The 15357-nt window shown below is 35.2% G+C and overlaps 1 protein-coding gene across 1 annotated transcript; it reads left to right on the top strand.

The window, feature by feature from the left end:
• The first annotated feature begins 2526 nt into the window (after window positions 1-2526).
• LOC113506792 (putative nuclease HARBI1) lies at window positions 2527-11150 on the top strand. The gene is made up of 7 exons (XM_026889632.1): window positions 2527-2607; window positions 2970-3217; window positions 3336-3417; window positions 9713-9903; window positions 9999-10131; window positions 10410-10551; window positions 10707-11150. The coding sequence occupies exons 1-7, from the start codon at window positions 2527-2529 to the stop codon at window positions 11096-11098; spliced, it is 1269 nt and encodes a 422-aa protein (XP_026745433.1). The 3' UTR covers window positions 11099-11150.
• Window positions 11151-15357: the final 4207 nt, after the last annotated feature.

The following is a 15357-nucleotide window of genomic DNA, read 5'->3' as shown; positions in this document are numbered from 1 at the left end:
TAAGATTGTATAGGCACATGAGCTTTTTCTGCAAAATGTTGCGCTGAAGGAAGTATGTTTGTTCGTAATATAGGCTCTTCTGCTGTAACTGAACTTTTTGGAGTAATAATTTTAATGATCCCCATAATGTGAAGCGTATTATGACCGTCCAAAGTATGTACATTTATATCAGCATTGTCTGCAACATACTGAACGAATGTGCCAGTTTCTGGTGGCAAAATATACGGTGGACGATGCAGAACGGCTGCTGCCTCATACATTATAGTATCATTATATGATGCACATAATCCGAAAGACGAAAAAATCTGTATAAGACGTTTTGATCCAAATCGTCGATGAAAAAAAACTGATAAACCCAATTGCAATCTTGATTTGAAAGACCTAGGTCGAACAGCAGTAATTATACAGTGGCTGATAGTTGTACATATTAATTTTAGATGATCTAATTTAAATCGTCGATTTTTTAAAATTACCTGCTCCAAAAAATAAGTCAATGACTCTGGAATATCGCTGTCAATATTTTCAAACATTTGACTCGGCGGGGGATAATTATCATTATTAATCACTACAGATTGAATATCCTCTCGAATAATTGCTGCGGCAGCTTTCAGTATTCTTAATCGTTCTTCGTTTATATTTTGTTTTTTATTTTCATACCAAGCTTTATTGAGAATATCGTACTGATTGTCAATAAAACAGATAATTGTTAAACTCCCTTTTTTCTCAGTTATAATAATTTTATCACCATACTTTAACTTTAATCTTCTTTTAATTGTTTTATTATCTATAGTTGGATTTTTGCTTATGTCTTTTAATTCTTGCAATGAAAATTGACAATCATCACTATTTTCAATGTATTGAAATATTCCCTCCATCGCCAAGTTCACTGAATCATCTTCGGGACGTCCGACTTTACATTTTGTAGTAGGCCTCAGAAATATATTATAACAATTATTGTGGTACTTAGCTTCAGCAGCAACTAAGTCAAATTCATACTCAATGCGGGCAATAACAGCTTTTGCTACGTCATCAGAACGAGTCCGAGCTACCTTTAAAATGGAATCTTTAAATTCAAGTGTAGATACATTATATATTTTACGACGAACATTTTGCGCTTTCTTCTTTTCAGCTTCTTCATTTGCTTCATCGCCGCAAAATAAACAATATCTTTTAAAGTTGAAATCTGGCTCACTTACTCGTGCTCTAGTATGAGGTGGACTTATCGTGGATGTACTACCTTGTTCTGTCTCGCGCTGTCTTTTAGCTGAAACAATACTACTCTTTCGAGTGTACATTTTACGACACTGCACGTGGACTGTCACAGATTGCTTGTCTTTCAAGTATTCAAAAAACTTATCATTTCTTTCAACACTTGCATCAATCAAAGTCTTCATTCCACGATCCACAACAACAACTTCACTTTCTTCCAAAGGTTTATCACAAATGAAACAAACTTCTGACATTTTGTTAAAATTATTTAACAGCACAAATTATTACCAAAAAGCAAGTCTGCTCACGTTACCGACGAAGGGAATTAGGGACTGACTGTATAGTCTATTATTTTAAAATATTCATTCAATTTAAACAAGTTTTATATTGTGTATAACACAAACCAATAATTTCTTATTTTCATTTATATTGAACGTCCGATGACGCGTACAGGCTGCATTTTAGTGCATATTATGTAAAATATAAATTTTCTAATGATTAAAACCGCGATATCTCACGAATGGTGAGTCTTAAGAGAAAAAGTGACTGAACCATTTTTGTAGAGAATTGTATGATCTACAACTTTTGTCTGTATTATTTTACGATAAAACTTACCGTTTTGGAGAAAAATGGAAAAAACCTTAATTTTGCATGTTTGACCTTGAATATTTTTTTTTGCAGAAGTGGGATCGATGGGGACTTTTGATATTTTCTTTATAATGATGTATTTAACGTCTCTGCCAATTTTCAGCTCTATGCGAATTTTGGCTAAGTTATGACTTTATTTTGTTTATTTTGACTGGACTATGATCTCTTGTTGATTATTGTGCCTTAAACTAATTTTATGGTGTAAGTAAGCCATTGTTTTCGTAAATTTGATTTTTTTTAAATACAAGATTTTTATTTTGATAGTGTGTTTTATTCAACTTATCACACAGCGTTACACCTAAATTTAACACCTTCAATGTGATACATCAATATGTTACAAGCATTTTTTGTCATATTTTCATTAAAAACGTGACATGTGTGTCTGTGTTTTTTTAAATCAGTTTTTAACTTGTTTCATATTGAACTGAGCTTTTTTTTTGCATATTTTCTGAAAGCACTTTAATTACCGCAACAATTTAATTGTTTTCCGACGGTAAAATTGTCAATATTTTAGAATTTATCAACGCTTAAATGTTTAAAATTGCTCTCCTGTAAAGTTGTGGTTTATAAAATATCACGTTGTTCTTGTAAAGAGACGATATATAAAGAAAAGCCGAAGTAAATAGTAAATCGGTTCCCTATGTGAACATTAAAAACAACGCAGAAATAATGAGCATCTTAAAAGAAACTCTGGAGAAAGAAGAAGTTAAAGAATACCACAAACCGGTTGAGGCGAGATATTGCGACTTTGTAAATACTCACAAAAATTAGGCAAGGAAAGTTTATTCAAATAATAAAGCCACACTATTACACACCATCGAAACAATTCAATAACTTAAAGAAAGAAAACTACTTTTACAAAGAAAGAAAACCAAGAAACCCGGAAAGATATCGCAGAATTAAGTAAGAATATAAACGTAAATATAAGGAAAGACAGAAAGCAAAAAAGGACAAATACTATGCAATATCATATTAAGAAAACAGGCGGAGTAAACAAAGCGTTTAAAGAATTAGAATCGAAAAAGAATTGGATGCCAAATATCTAGGACAAACAAGGAAGAAGTACTTCAAAAAGACTCGATATATTAAATATTACTACGGAATCTTACAAGGAGCTTTACAAAAGCAAAAGTAACGAACTTGCAACAATTATAACAGACAACACGCAAGATGCTGAACCTATACCGCCAATTCTAAAAGAAGAAACAGAAAGAGGTATTCTTACGCAGAAGTTAGGAAAAACACCCGGACCTGATCAAATCACCAATGAACTCTTTAAATTGTCAATGCTTGTAATTAAACTAACGAATTTGTTTAACGAAATAGTAATCGCTGAAATCATTCCAGAAGATTGGACTAAGTCAGTAATAGTTCTGCTACACAAAAAAGGAGACAAAGGAGACATTAACAATTAAAGGCCAATAAGCTTGATGTCTAATATATACAAGATATGTATTTTCCATAATAATTCTGTTCAGATTAACTAACAATCTTGATGAAAACCAACCGAAGGAGCAAGCTGGATTTAGGAGCAACTTCTCGACCATCGACCACATACACGTACTACGCCAGATACTTCAAAAATACAAAGAGTACAACAGAAATTATTATCTAAATTATTTCGTTAAATTATTTCGTGGACTTAAACACAACATTTGATTCCCTGGAAGTTGGAACACCATCATATTTGGGAATCATTAGAACAACAAGGCGTCCATAAAAAGTACACACGCATGCTAAAAAGGATTTTTGGGAAAAGCTCAGCACAAATAAAGCTAGAGAGGTCAGGAGTAGAAAAAAAGCTTACAATAAATAAATAATAAATAAGCTCAGCTGTGCTGGAGTTGATCTTTAGGAGACTGGATTGGGATAATTTCGGGCTTAATGTGAATGGAGAAAAGTTGAGTCATTTGAGATTCGCTGATGATTTAATACTATTCGCCGAATGCCCAACGATCTTGGAAAAAATGCTACAGCAATTATCAGCCGAAAGTGCGAATGCAGGGCTCACAATGAATTTAACCAAGACAAATGTAATGAGCTATTTCAGTCAATAATCAGCAATAAGAATATGTAAATGAATATATTTATTAAGGACAATTAGTTTCAACGACAGAGAGCATGCAAAAAGAGATAGACAGAAGAATAGCAAGTGGAAGAGATTCTGGTCGTTGAGCGAAAAAATAAAGACATGCCTATGACTGAGAAACGAAAAGTCTTCAATGTTTGCATACTGGCATGTCTCATATACGGGTGCCAAACTTGGGCCTTAACTGAACAACAACAAAATAAATTAAATATATGTCAGAACGGGATAGAGAGGAGCGTATTGGGAGTTAGAAGAAGGGACAAAATACGATTAAAAAATATCAAAGGAAAGACTAAGTTTAAAAAAGTCCAATCAGTATGCAGAAAATTAAAATGGCGTTGGACAGGACACGACAAACAAAGCGATGGGAAGACGACTTGAAGCAAGTAGCGGGGCCTGAATGGTTACGCACAGCAAAGGACAGAAACAAATGGAAATCCTTAGAGAAGGTCAAAAGACAAGCTGTTAAGAGGAAAGTTAAGCCGAATGCCGAGAATACGTTTTTTAGTTTAGCTAATACCATTAATACATTAATTTAATTTTTAATTTTCTTACCTCTATTGTTAAATAGTTAGTTTAATATTTAAAAGTGATGTTTAGTTAACTAAGTTAAAATGTAACAGGAATAAAGGCTTATTTTATTTTTATTTATTTATTATTAACCACCACTCTTGTTTCTATAGCAGTAAAAATGACGCTTTTAAACTTTATATTTGTCCATCTTTTTAATCTATTTCACCCAATTCGCGTTCGGGTTTTATTAAAAACAAACGTGGATGTGTGAACTGTCTTAGTGTTACGCATTCATCACAGTGTAAATCTGTACATACTTGTAGAACATGTAATAAGAAGCATCATTCTCTTTTACATCTTGAAAATAATAACTCGCAGCCGCAGCAGTCTCACGCGCCCGCGCACGAGTCGGCCGCCGCTGTTGCTAGTTCCGCGAACTCTCAACAGGTGGCGTTATGTGCGTGCTCCCGGCGTTAATAACACGCCGCGTTCTACAATACTTCTGTCGACTGCGCGAGTAGTCGTAGGCAATAAACAAAATAAATACATTTCGGTCAAGTATTTAATAGATAACGTTTCTCAAAATAATATAATTACTTCCGCATGTTGTAAAAAATTACAATTAGATATTATACCACTTTCAAATTCGTTTATAAAGGGTGTTGGAACCTCGTCGCGTCCTATCTTAGGTTACGTTGACATTACTATTACCGCGAAAAATAAAATAAATTCCTTTAAAATTACCGCTCTTGTAGTCGATTGTATAAGAGACTAGCTGTTGCCCGCGACTTCGTCCGCGTGGTTAGAGGATATAAGTTATGATTTATACCTGCCCTGTTTTTTCCACATTTTCCATTGTGTCTTCGCTCCTATTAGTCGCAGCGTGATGATAAATAGCCTAAAACCTTCCTCCATGAATGGTCTATTCAATACAAAAAGATTTTTTCACTTTGAACCAGTAGTTTCTGAGATTAGAAAAACTCTTCAGCTTTATATATTAGTATAGAAGTATAGATAACTTACCATCTCACTTTGTTGACACTTCTACAGTGCAACATTTGTTTGATTTACCGCTCGCTGACCCACTATGGCATATTCCTGTTGAGGTTGAATTGCTTCTGGGGGCAAAGCTGTTCCCATATTTATTATTGAATCCCCTTCCCCTCGGACTCTTGCACAGTGCAGACGTACAATTAGAAGTGTATTTCGTTGTTAAAATCCCCAAAATAATTAAATAATTCGATAAAATTAAACTACGCGCGATCTCATATTAACGAGGACATCTGACTCGAGTCGTTGACGCGCTAAGACGTGCACATCGATGCAAAATATAATTATATAAATTGACAATTATTAATAGTGACCTAGTTTAGAGACATAGTGCATATTTTTACAAACTTGCTGTGTTTGGCGATATTTTTATATTATTTATAAAAATGGACAACAGTTATTAATTTAAATATTATTGAGTGTTGCAAATATGGACAGCAGCCCGTTTAACCGGAGCGAAATGACGCGCCGCCATAGAAATCTAAATAAGAAGGTAATAGAAGTGCCAACGCCGCGTGACCTTGTAGCCACACTGGTGTCTCGGACTCTGGTGTCACCAGCGCGCGAACTTACGCTCAGTCGCTCCCGGAACGTTGTCACAGCAAGAACCGCTAAAAATGGTGTTTTGCGGTGTTTCTCATGCTGGAAATTCATATGCATCGTGTAATAACATAAATAAATAGATAACGTTTTATCGCTAAGTAAATTTTTGCAGTAATATTGATGTTATTGCAAAATTAAATTTTAAAACATAACCTTCATTATAAACCATATGAATATCGTAACATCCTGCAACAATTGCATTCTTTACTGATCATTGCCCCTGCAGTAAGAGACTTACGGAAATGCACCGTTGTAAAAAGAGAAATGTATAACGAAAAATAATATTTATCAATGCGATCGTATTTGTAGTGGTACGGCCGCACAAAACTGTCGCAAATAGTGATGTGGTTAAGTGCGGACAAATTATCCAAAATGCACATTGTATACGAAAAGTTGGTCTTCTCGATGCTAATGTGTGCGTGATTACGTAGTTATTTGTTGTGAATGTGTTGTAGCCCCGCCCACCGGCGACACGCGTTTCGATAGATCGCCGCGATGTATGCCATTTCTATTACCATATTATTTAGATTTCTATGCGCGCCGCACTCCTCCGCCTATTCCACCGCAGAATGATAGCCCAGACGTTATCTCAACATCAGAACTTCAGAAATGGATGGGATCTATTGAGCATTGCCTTAATGAGATATGCACAGTGTCTTCTGAGGGTAAGCTAAACACTGACCTTTTCTATTTCCTACAGCCTTATTGTATAAATCGTGCAAAGTTTTGACTGTCCGGCAGTTATTTATAATGAACTTAATTTTAAAACAACATTCACTGTTAACTTATGACTCTAACATTACTAACAAAAGACGATATGATATTGTCTGCAGCTCAAATACAACCTCAAAATATGTATTTGTAAGTATTTTAATTTTTTAGGTCCTTTTTTATACAATAGACTTAATAAACAACTACATATTTATAAAATTAATCACTTTAGCTGTAAGAAAGTGTTATTTATTTATTTGCATATTATATCCTATTACGAACCCAATGAGGTATACTGCTGACTCTGATTTTTGCTGACTATTGTTGTGTAACTTTAGATATAAGAGTGCACCTGTTATTATCTGCTAATCTAAGCTTAAGTCTCGTATTTATCATCCATACTTCCATACTAATATTAAAAATGCCTCTATCTCTGTCTGTCTGTCTCGCTTTCACGCCAAAACCACCGAACCGATGGCAATGAAATTTGGTACATAGATTGTGGGATTGTGAGCCTGAGGAAGGACATAGGCTACTTTTCAACTAGAAAAAGGGTTGTACTTAGTAAGGTCCAAAAGTTTCCGGCCTACCCGCATTGAATTAATCAAGGATATCAAACTAGCTTGTCATTGAATAACTTGAATTTTATCGACATACCCACCGTTAAAAGTATTAGTATATTTCATTTATACACAGTGATTTTAGTCGTCTTACAAAAGTAGCCCAGTTCATGTATCCGACGTAAAATACCCCTAGGCGTGATTATTTTTTTTTTATCATCAACTAAGATAATAAGTACGAGAAAAAATAAACAGACAAACTCCCCATTACACCCCTTAAATTCAGACTACTCTTGTGCACATACTTCATTTACCATATCACAACACCGCTTTCAATTTGTGATATCAATCGTTTATGAGAAGATATATTTTTATTTGTGAATGAAGTTGAAGAATACCTAGTCTACACCTTGATTTAATCAATGAATAGAACAGACATGTTTTTATGACCTCCAGCAGACCTGTCAATTCAAATGCTCCTACAGTTATCAAAGCGACGGCACGCTGCAATTACGAAGAGATTTCGTATATCAACATCAACCGAATTATTTAAGACATATAAATCATTATGCGAAACTAAATGACATTTTAACTATATTTTTGCGAAAAGTCAACGGTAAAGATGGCGACTGCGGTTTGTTTGTCAGTACCATTAGAAATTAACGAAATTAATCCATTATCAGAATTTTGCGGATATAGTTTGTCGACTCATTAATATTTTTTTATGTTTTGTTATTCATATAAGGTATGATCGAAATTATTAATATAGATAACAATCTACTCCACAAATTATTTAGTTGCAACTTCGAAATGTAATGACAATTACAACGGCATTCTGACAGTTGCAATGGTTACAATTTTTGTTTATTACTCGCTAAAACCCATTACGCCCTTTTACGTAGTAAGTGTAGTAGCTGTAGTTGCTCTGCTTGGGTACGTATACTATAATATTATGATAATCGCTGTTTATGTCTATACTCGGCTCGCCTACGCACCACCACTTGTTACCGAGCTGCCGGCTGGATCCAGACTGACCGATCCCCACCCTACCGACAGCTATTGCAATGTCCGCGTGACGTATGCGCTCGAGAGGAGTGTGTACCCACATATACTACATCCCTTCCTTATTTTAAAATATTTAATATATTTAAACCAATATCTTTATTTAATATAGTATGTAATAAAAACCATTTAATTCAATTACTTTATTGTATTGCATTTATTTAATACCATTATTACTTTTATCTGTTTTAATCTAATTTAATATCTTATTAATCACGAGATGATTCTTGTACTTCTTGATTTATACGCTTTTGTTTACTTCTTCACTATAATATTATTTATTGATCTTTATAAAAAATTATTAATCTATTCAATTATTAACCTAAGTATCTGTAGTTCCTCTTTATTCTTTTTCAATGTTTGAACTCCTTTCTTCTTGCTTATGTTCCTTATTCCCTTCGTCGTTTACTACATTCCACTGACCCTCTATTTTCTTTAAATGTACAACGTTTCTCCTTACTGTTTGTCCTGGGGGCTTAGACAAAGTAACAATTTAAAAACGATAACGAAGTTCGATAAGTTTAAACAGTATGGGATTGACATAAGCCGCGTTAAGTCACGTGGTCAATCGTCATCGTTATCGTAAGTTAGTAGACAATGTTATAATTCATAACGAAACCATAACGAAACGAATCGATATCGCGTTTATCCCATACAAATGCGTAGACAAGCAGCACTTTCGGTGTTCGTTATTGTCTCGATCGTGATCGTCAAAAAAGATAACGAAACAAACGTTCAAACGTTGTAGTTATCGTTACAATATGGCCGAATTTCATTAAGCAGCTGATTTTAGACGTCAAGTGTTCACTGAGTTCACTCTGAAGTTTCTTTTCTCGCGAAGTCAATATATTTTAAAATGCATTCTCTACGTTTATTGTGGGCTGCACACAATGAAAACACCTGGGAGAGGCGCCAAAAGCGTACATTACACCGAAGGCAATTGGAAACAATTCAAGAAATGCCAGAATTGTTGTTCATGCAACATTTCAGGCTTAACAAAAAAACCTTTCGAAAGCTATGCAGCGACTTAAAAAGTCATACCCTATTGAAAGGTTCATCTGAGATTTCCCTGGAAACATAAGAACAAATAAGGACAAATAAGAAATTTTAAATTCATAAAACAATTGTATTATAGGTGATGTACTATACAACAATATTATCGTGGTACTTATCACACAATACTTGATAAACCTATTACTTATGTAAATTAAAATAATGAAATCAACCTTCATGGCCTAACCTGCCTATGTATTATTATATGTTTCAGGTGCTATGTGCTCTTAGCTTTTTAGCTACAGGGTCCTACCAAAAAATTGTGGGTGTGGGCCACTATTTGACACAGCGGACAACAAGTCGCTGCATCAGAGAGGTAGTAAACGCCCTTAACCATAATTGGATGGTCAGTAGGTGGATAGTGTTTCCACAAACACCTCAGGAGAGATCCATAATCAAAGAGAAGTATGTAGTTTTTAAATAGGTTGAATTTTTTAAAGGTTCCTACATAACTAAAGTTCTATTTGATATTTGTTGTAAAATTATTAAATAATTTACAGGTTTCAAAGGACACATAATTTGCCTGGTGTGATAGGGTGCATTGATTGTACCCACATTGCAATTGTAAGACCGGCTGAGGACGAACATTTATTTTATAATAGAAAAGGATTTCATTCCTTAAATGTTCAAATGGTAAGCTGCTCAATCAATTCTAATCATAGTACAAAACTGCATGGTTAACAAAATTAATTGAAACTATTTATATTTATGAATAAAATTATCACTATTTTTAAAGTGAATTCAATGGCAATTCAAAGTATATGATAATGTATATGTTTATATTTTGTAAGTATAAGCTATAAAACTTTAATGATTTAGTTTTAGTGCTTAATTAAATCCCTCCCCATATTGCAATTTGTGTCTTTGTGCAAATCAATCAATAAGTAACTACTATTTTATTTTCTTTGCAGATATGTGATTATGATTTAAAAATAACCAATGTGAACACTAAATTTGGTGGAGCTGCTCATGACTCCCACATATGGTCAGCGAGTCATGTGGGCACATACATGGAAGGGCTTCATGAAAGTGGTGAACATGTTTGGTTACTTGGTAAGTTTAAATAGTGAGACATCTGCAATAGGTCTATATGCCAAGTAGATTGCACAATATTTTAGGGAGCATGACTTGAAAGAAATAATGGTTATTCTATTCTTCTTTATTGAAAGTGGAGTGGAATAAAAAAAAAATATTATCTTTTTTTTTAGGAGATTCTGGCTATCCACAGCGCCCATGGTTAATGACGCCCATATTAAATTGTGAACCAGGGTCGCAAGAAGATACATACACAAGACGTCATGTCCAAGCGAGGTCTCGCATTGAACGCTGCTTCGGATTACTCAAGGCTCGATGGAGGTGTATGCTTCGACACAGAGTCCTTCATTATCACCCGGAGATGGCTAGTAAAATTACAAACGCATGTTGTGTGCTGCACAACATTGCATTACATGCTAGTATACCACCTCCGAGTGATATGCCAGCCGGGAGCTTAGAAGGTAGTGAAGATGATGCTGTACACCATAGCACCTCCATCAATGATAACCAAAATGAGTTAATCCGAGGCAGGGCTATGCGAAGCCGCTTAGTTAGTAGGATGTGATTAAGTTTATAAATAAAATTAAGTTGAAAATTTGTATATTTTTATTAATCCACTAGATAAACTCTATAAAATTTTAATCTTTACAACAAATATATTAATCAGCCTTTTTATTTCAACTGTTGGGCTCTAGGCAAGCCTCAACTCACTAGTCTATAATCAGGTAATCAAGCTATATCTAATAGACTTATTCACTAGATAAACTCTATAAAATTTTAATCTTTACAACAATTATATTAATCAGCCTTTTTATTTCAACTGTTTGGCTCTAGGCAAGCCTCAACTCACTAGTCTATAATCAGGTAATCAAACTATATCTAATAGATTTATTCACTAGATAAACTCTATAAAATTCTAATTTTTACAACAATTATATTAATCAGCCTTTTTATTTCAACTGCTGGGCTCTAGGCAAGCCTCAACTCACTAGTCTATAATCAGGTAATCAAACTATATCTAATAGATTTATTCACTAGATAAACTCTATAAAATTTTAATCTTTACAACAATTATATTAATCAGCCTTTTTATTTCAACTGCTGGGGTCTAGGCAAGCCTCAACTCACTAGTCTATAATCAGGTAATCAAGCTATATCTAAACTAAAACTAAACTTTCTGTACTCCTGTTTCACCTGTCCCTCACAGAACACAGCAGCAGCAAAGCACCTCGGTGGTGTACAGATATCACCTAGGTGATCTGCTTTGGTGCTCCAAGTATTAATTAATTAAGTAAACATTTTCAAAACTTAAAAATAAAAATAAAAAGTCTCAAAGTTACAATTTTAACATATTGCATAAACATATTCTGCATCTCATACTTGTGCAAGGGTCTTAGTATGACCGATATGATGCTTCAGCGGTAAGCATTTAATTATTTTAGAAATAGGGACAAGACAATTGGTGAACTACGCAGTGTTCACCGGTTCTATGTTGTCCCTACTGCGATAATAATCAAGCCAAGCCTGAGCAACTTGTACCAAGGAGCTGAAAACTTGGTTTCGCTCGTGCTCGACCTCCAACGCTCGCAAGTCGCGCTCGTGTTGCCGCCTACTCCTGGCTTCCTCCAGCTCCAGGCGTCGTACTTCAACTTCTGTAAATTCGCTTGCCGCTCTCTCAAAAGGGGTCGGTGCAAATCTACGGCGGGCGCGCAAGCGGGGGCGGTCGGGAGAAGCAGCAGACTGCGGTGACGCCGGCGACCTGCGACCCAAGCGAGGACGACGCCTGGCAGGCGGAGTAATAGCTGACGCGCGGGGAACAGTTGGCCGCCTTCGCCTCGGAGTAGAGGGCGCTAGTGAAGCTGGCGGGGATAGAGCTGCCGGGGCTGGCGGGGATAGCGCTACTGGGGCTAGCGGGGATGGCGCAAAAGGCTGCCGTCCATGAGCCGAAAGTGGAGTAGGCACAAGCGGAAGGGGTGTTTGCCTTGCAGACAAATTATTTGAGGGCTGTGACGGTTGTGGAGTTTCTGCTAAAGAAAATTTGTATTATTTTGAGCAGTACAGATACCTCTTTTTTTGGTTGGTATTGTTTAGTTGAATTTGAGTCCTGTCAATATTTTAAAATAGTTGGATGTTTTTCACTTAATAATGCTCAATTAGCTGGTTGGATTTCTAAAAAAAAATTGAAAATGATATAGAATATAATTAGCAAAACTAAGTTCCCTAGGTTATTCAGATGACTTATAATATATAATTACTTACTAATTTAAAGGATATATATTTTAATACTTACTATCTTCAATTTCTAAATATGAGATCACAACATCTTGGGCGACAGGATCATCTTGCGCAAAATGATTAGATCGCTGAAAAATGTTGGTAATGACAGATTTATTGAAAACAATACACACTTATGGAATAAATACTGAAAGTGATACTAAACAGGTTTATCAAAAAAAAATTACAGTGTATTGCATATTAATTAATTTTTGTTTCACCAAGTATATTTCAAATTTGAATATTTTATAAAACATTGGTTATTATTGAGCAGAAGCATTGAAGACGTACAATACTTACATTAAAGCCTAATTCTGCTACAGAGCCTTGGCCTGACACTGCTAGCGCACCCATTATGGCTAGCACTCTCTCATCACTTGCAGACAATGCTTGATTGCATGCTGGCCCACCTCCCGTCCCTCTTGCATGATGCCTTATGGCTAAAGCTTTTTTTTTTATTTTGGATTTCCAATCAGCCCACACCTTTTATGAATAAAGATCACATCAATCATTAGTTTTAACAGTATATGCATTTATACATAACTGAAATAGGTTTAAGTACTTTGAAAATTTAAAAATAAATAAGCATCTTGGATAATTTGTTCTCATATGGCCATTTGACACAAAATCTAAACTTTACATATTATTACATAAAATTAAATATTCTACAAAAATCTTTAGACTGATTTCAAGCCAACTTTCATACACTGCATTAAACCCTTGAAAACATAGGATTGCTAGCTCCAACTCCCATAGCACCAGTGATGGAAGAATCACTGTTGCGAAGGAAGAATCTTTCAATAACTGTTCATTAGGTGTTTACTTTTTTCCACTTGTTTGTAGTCTTGCTGACACCACCACCAGCATTTAACATATTCAGTCAGTACAAACAGTTACAGTAACAGTTCAGTCCAAAGTCGGTCTAACCGTACCCGACCTTGTGGACCAGCAAGAGGCCTCGCCAGGTCACCATGACTAACGTAAACAAACAAAGATTCAATATAAGTATTTCATTTAAAAGAGCGCGTTTCTGTTTACACCACTACACATCAATGATTAAAACTTGTATTTACTTACGTTTCCATATATTCAAGCATCGTTGTCATTTGCTCGGGACTTGCTCGCACTCTTGATTCCATATTTAATCGCTAAAAATTAAATAATTTACACACTCATCGTTTGAACATCAGTGAATAAAAAATGAGTATTTTAAATATAATTAAGTTGTGCAGACGATCTATAAGTAATAACACTCCTCACTTCACTTACCACCATCAGAATACTGTTTTTGCTTGAAAACTTTTCTATGAAAGCAATGCTACACTTAGTTTATACTAATTTTAAAACAAACAAAAAAATTCGCGGATTTAAACAATTTGAACTGACAGCTGCAGTGACGGCAAAATTTTCGATACCATAAACAATATTTTGGTTTTTAACGAATGATCGATTCGTCACAACGATCACGACAACGGAGTTACATTGGCTAGGAAATATTTGTCGTTATCTCACAGACGATGTCGAAATTCGGTATCGTTTCGCTACAAAGCGATGTTACTTTGTCTAAGCCCCCTGTTATATCATTTCTCACTTCGATATCCCCTCCAGTACTTTTTTCTACAGTATGAGGGGTGGGATTGTAATTTAAACTTAACTTATTTTCTTTGATTATATTTTTCAAATATACCTTATCTCCAGGTGTTAAATCACATTCTTTCGTATTCCGTTTTTTATCTGTATAGTCTTTTCCGGATTGTTTCTTTTCTCTATCCCTGTCTCTTACATCTGAGTCTTCTACTTGGCGATTTATGTCACACAACATAGGAATTTTGTCACGAAATTGTCTCTTGAAAAATAGCTCTGACGGAGATTTCCCTGTCACACTATGTGGTGTACTATTGTACATAACTAAATATTCTTCCAGAGCTGCTCTCCAATCAGTTTTCTCAACCTGGCTAATTTTTAAACGTTTTAAAATATCTCTATTTTGACGCTCCAATTCCCCGTTTTGTTGAGGCCAATACGGTATGGTGTTATATAGGACGATGTTTCTGTCCTTACAGAAATGCTTAAATTCTTCGCTACTGAATTGCTTGCCATTATCAGCCGTTATGGTTTTAGGATTCCCAAGGCGGCTAAATATCTCTTTTGATATTTTGATGACATCAGCACTACTATTTTTTTTAGTAATTTTAATTTCTTTGTATCTACTAAAATAATCTATAGCAACCAGTATAAAATCCCCGCTCAGCAAAGGTCCCATCAAGTAAATTGCTATGTCTACCCAGGGCTCATGTGATAGTTCTCGTCTCTTAAGGGGGTTTGGTGGGTTTGGACCTGAAACTAGGGTACACCCTCTGCAAGATTTTACTAGGGTTTCAGCATCTTTATCGTACCTTGGCCACCAAACTTTAGACCATAGTCTAGATTTCATGGGAACAATACCGGGGTGACCTTTGTGAGCTGCCATCAGCACCTGATTCCGTAATTTATTAGGAATAACTATCTTAGTCCCTCTCAATAGAAGACCTTCATAAAAACAGAGCTCAT

Source organism: Trichoplusia ni (genome assembly GCF_003590095.1).
Source record: "Trichoplusia ni isolate ovarian cell line Hi5 chromosome 25 unlocalized genomic scaffold, tn1 tig00002024_group24, whole genome shotgun sequence".
In the NCBI taxonomy this organism is placed as follows: domain Eukaryota; kingdom Metazoa; phylum Arthropoda; class Insecta; order Lepidoptera; family Noctuidae; genus Trichoplusia; species Trichoplusia ni.
This window is presented reverse-complemented; position numbering and strand designations above follow the sequence as displayed.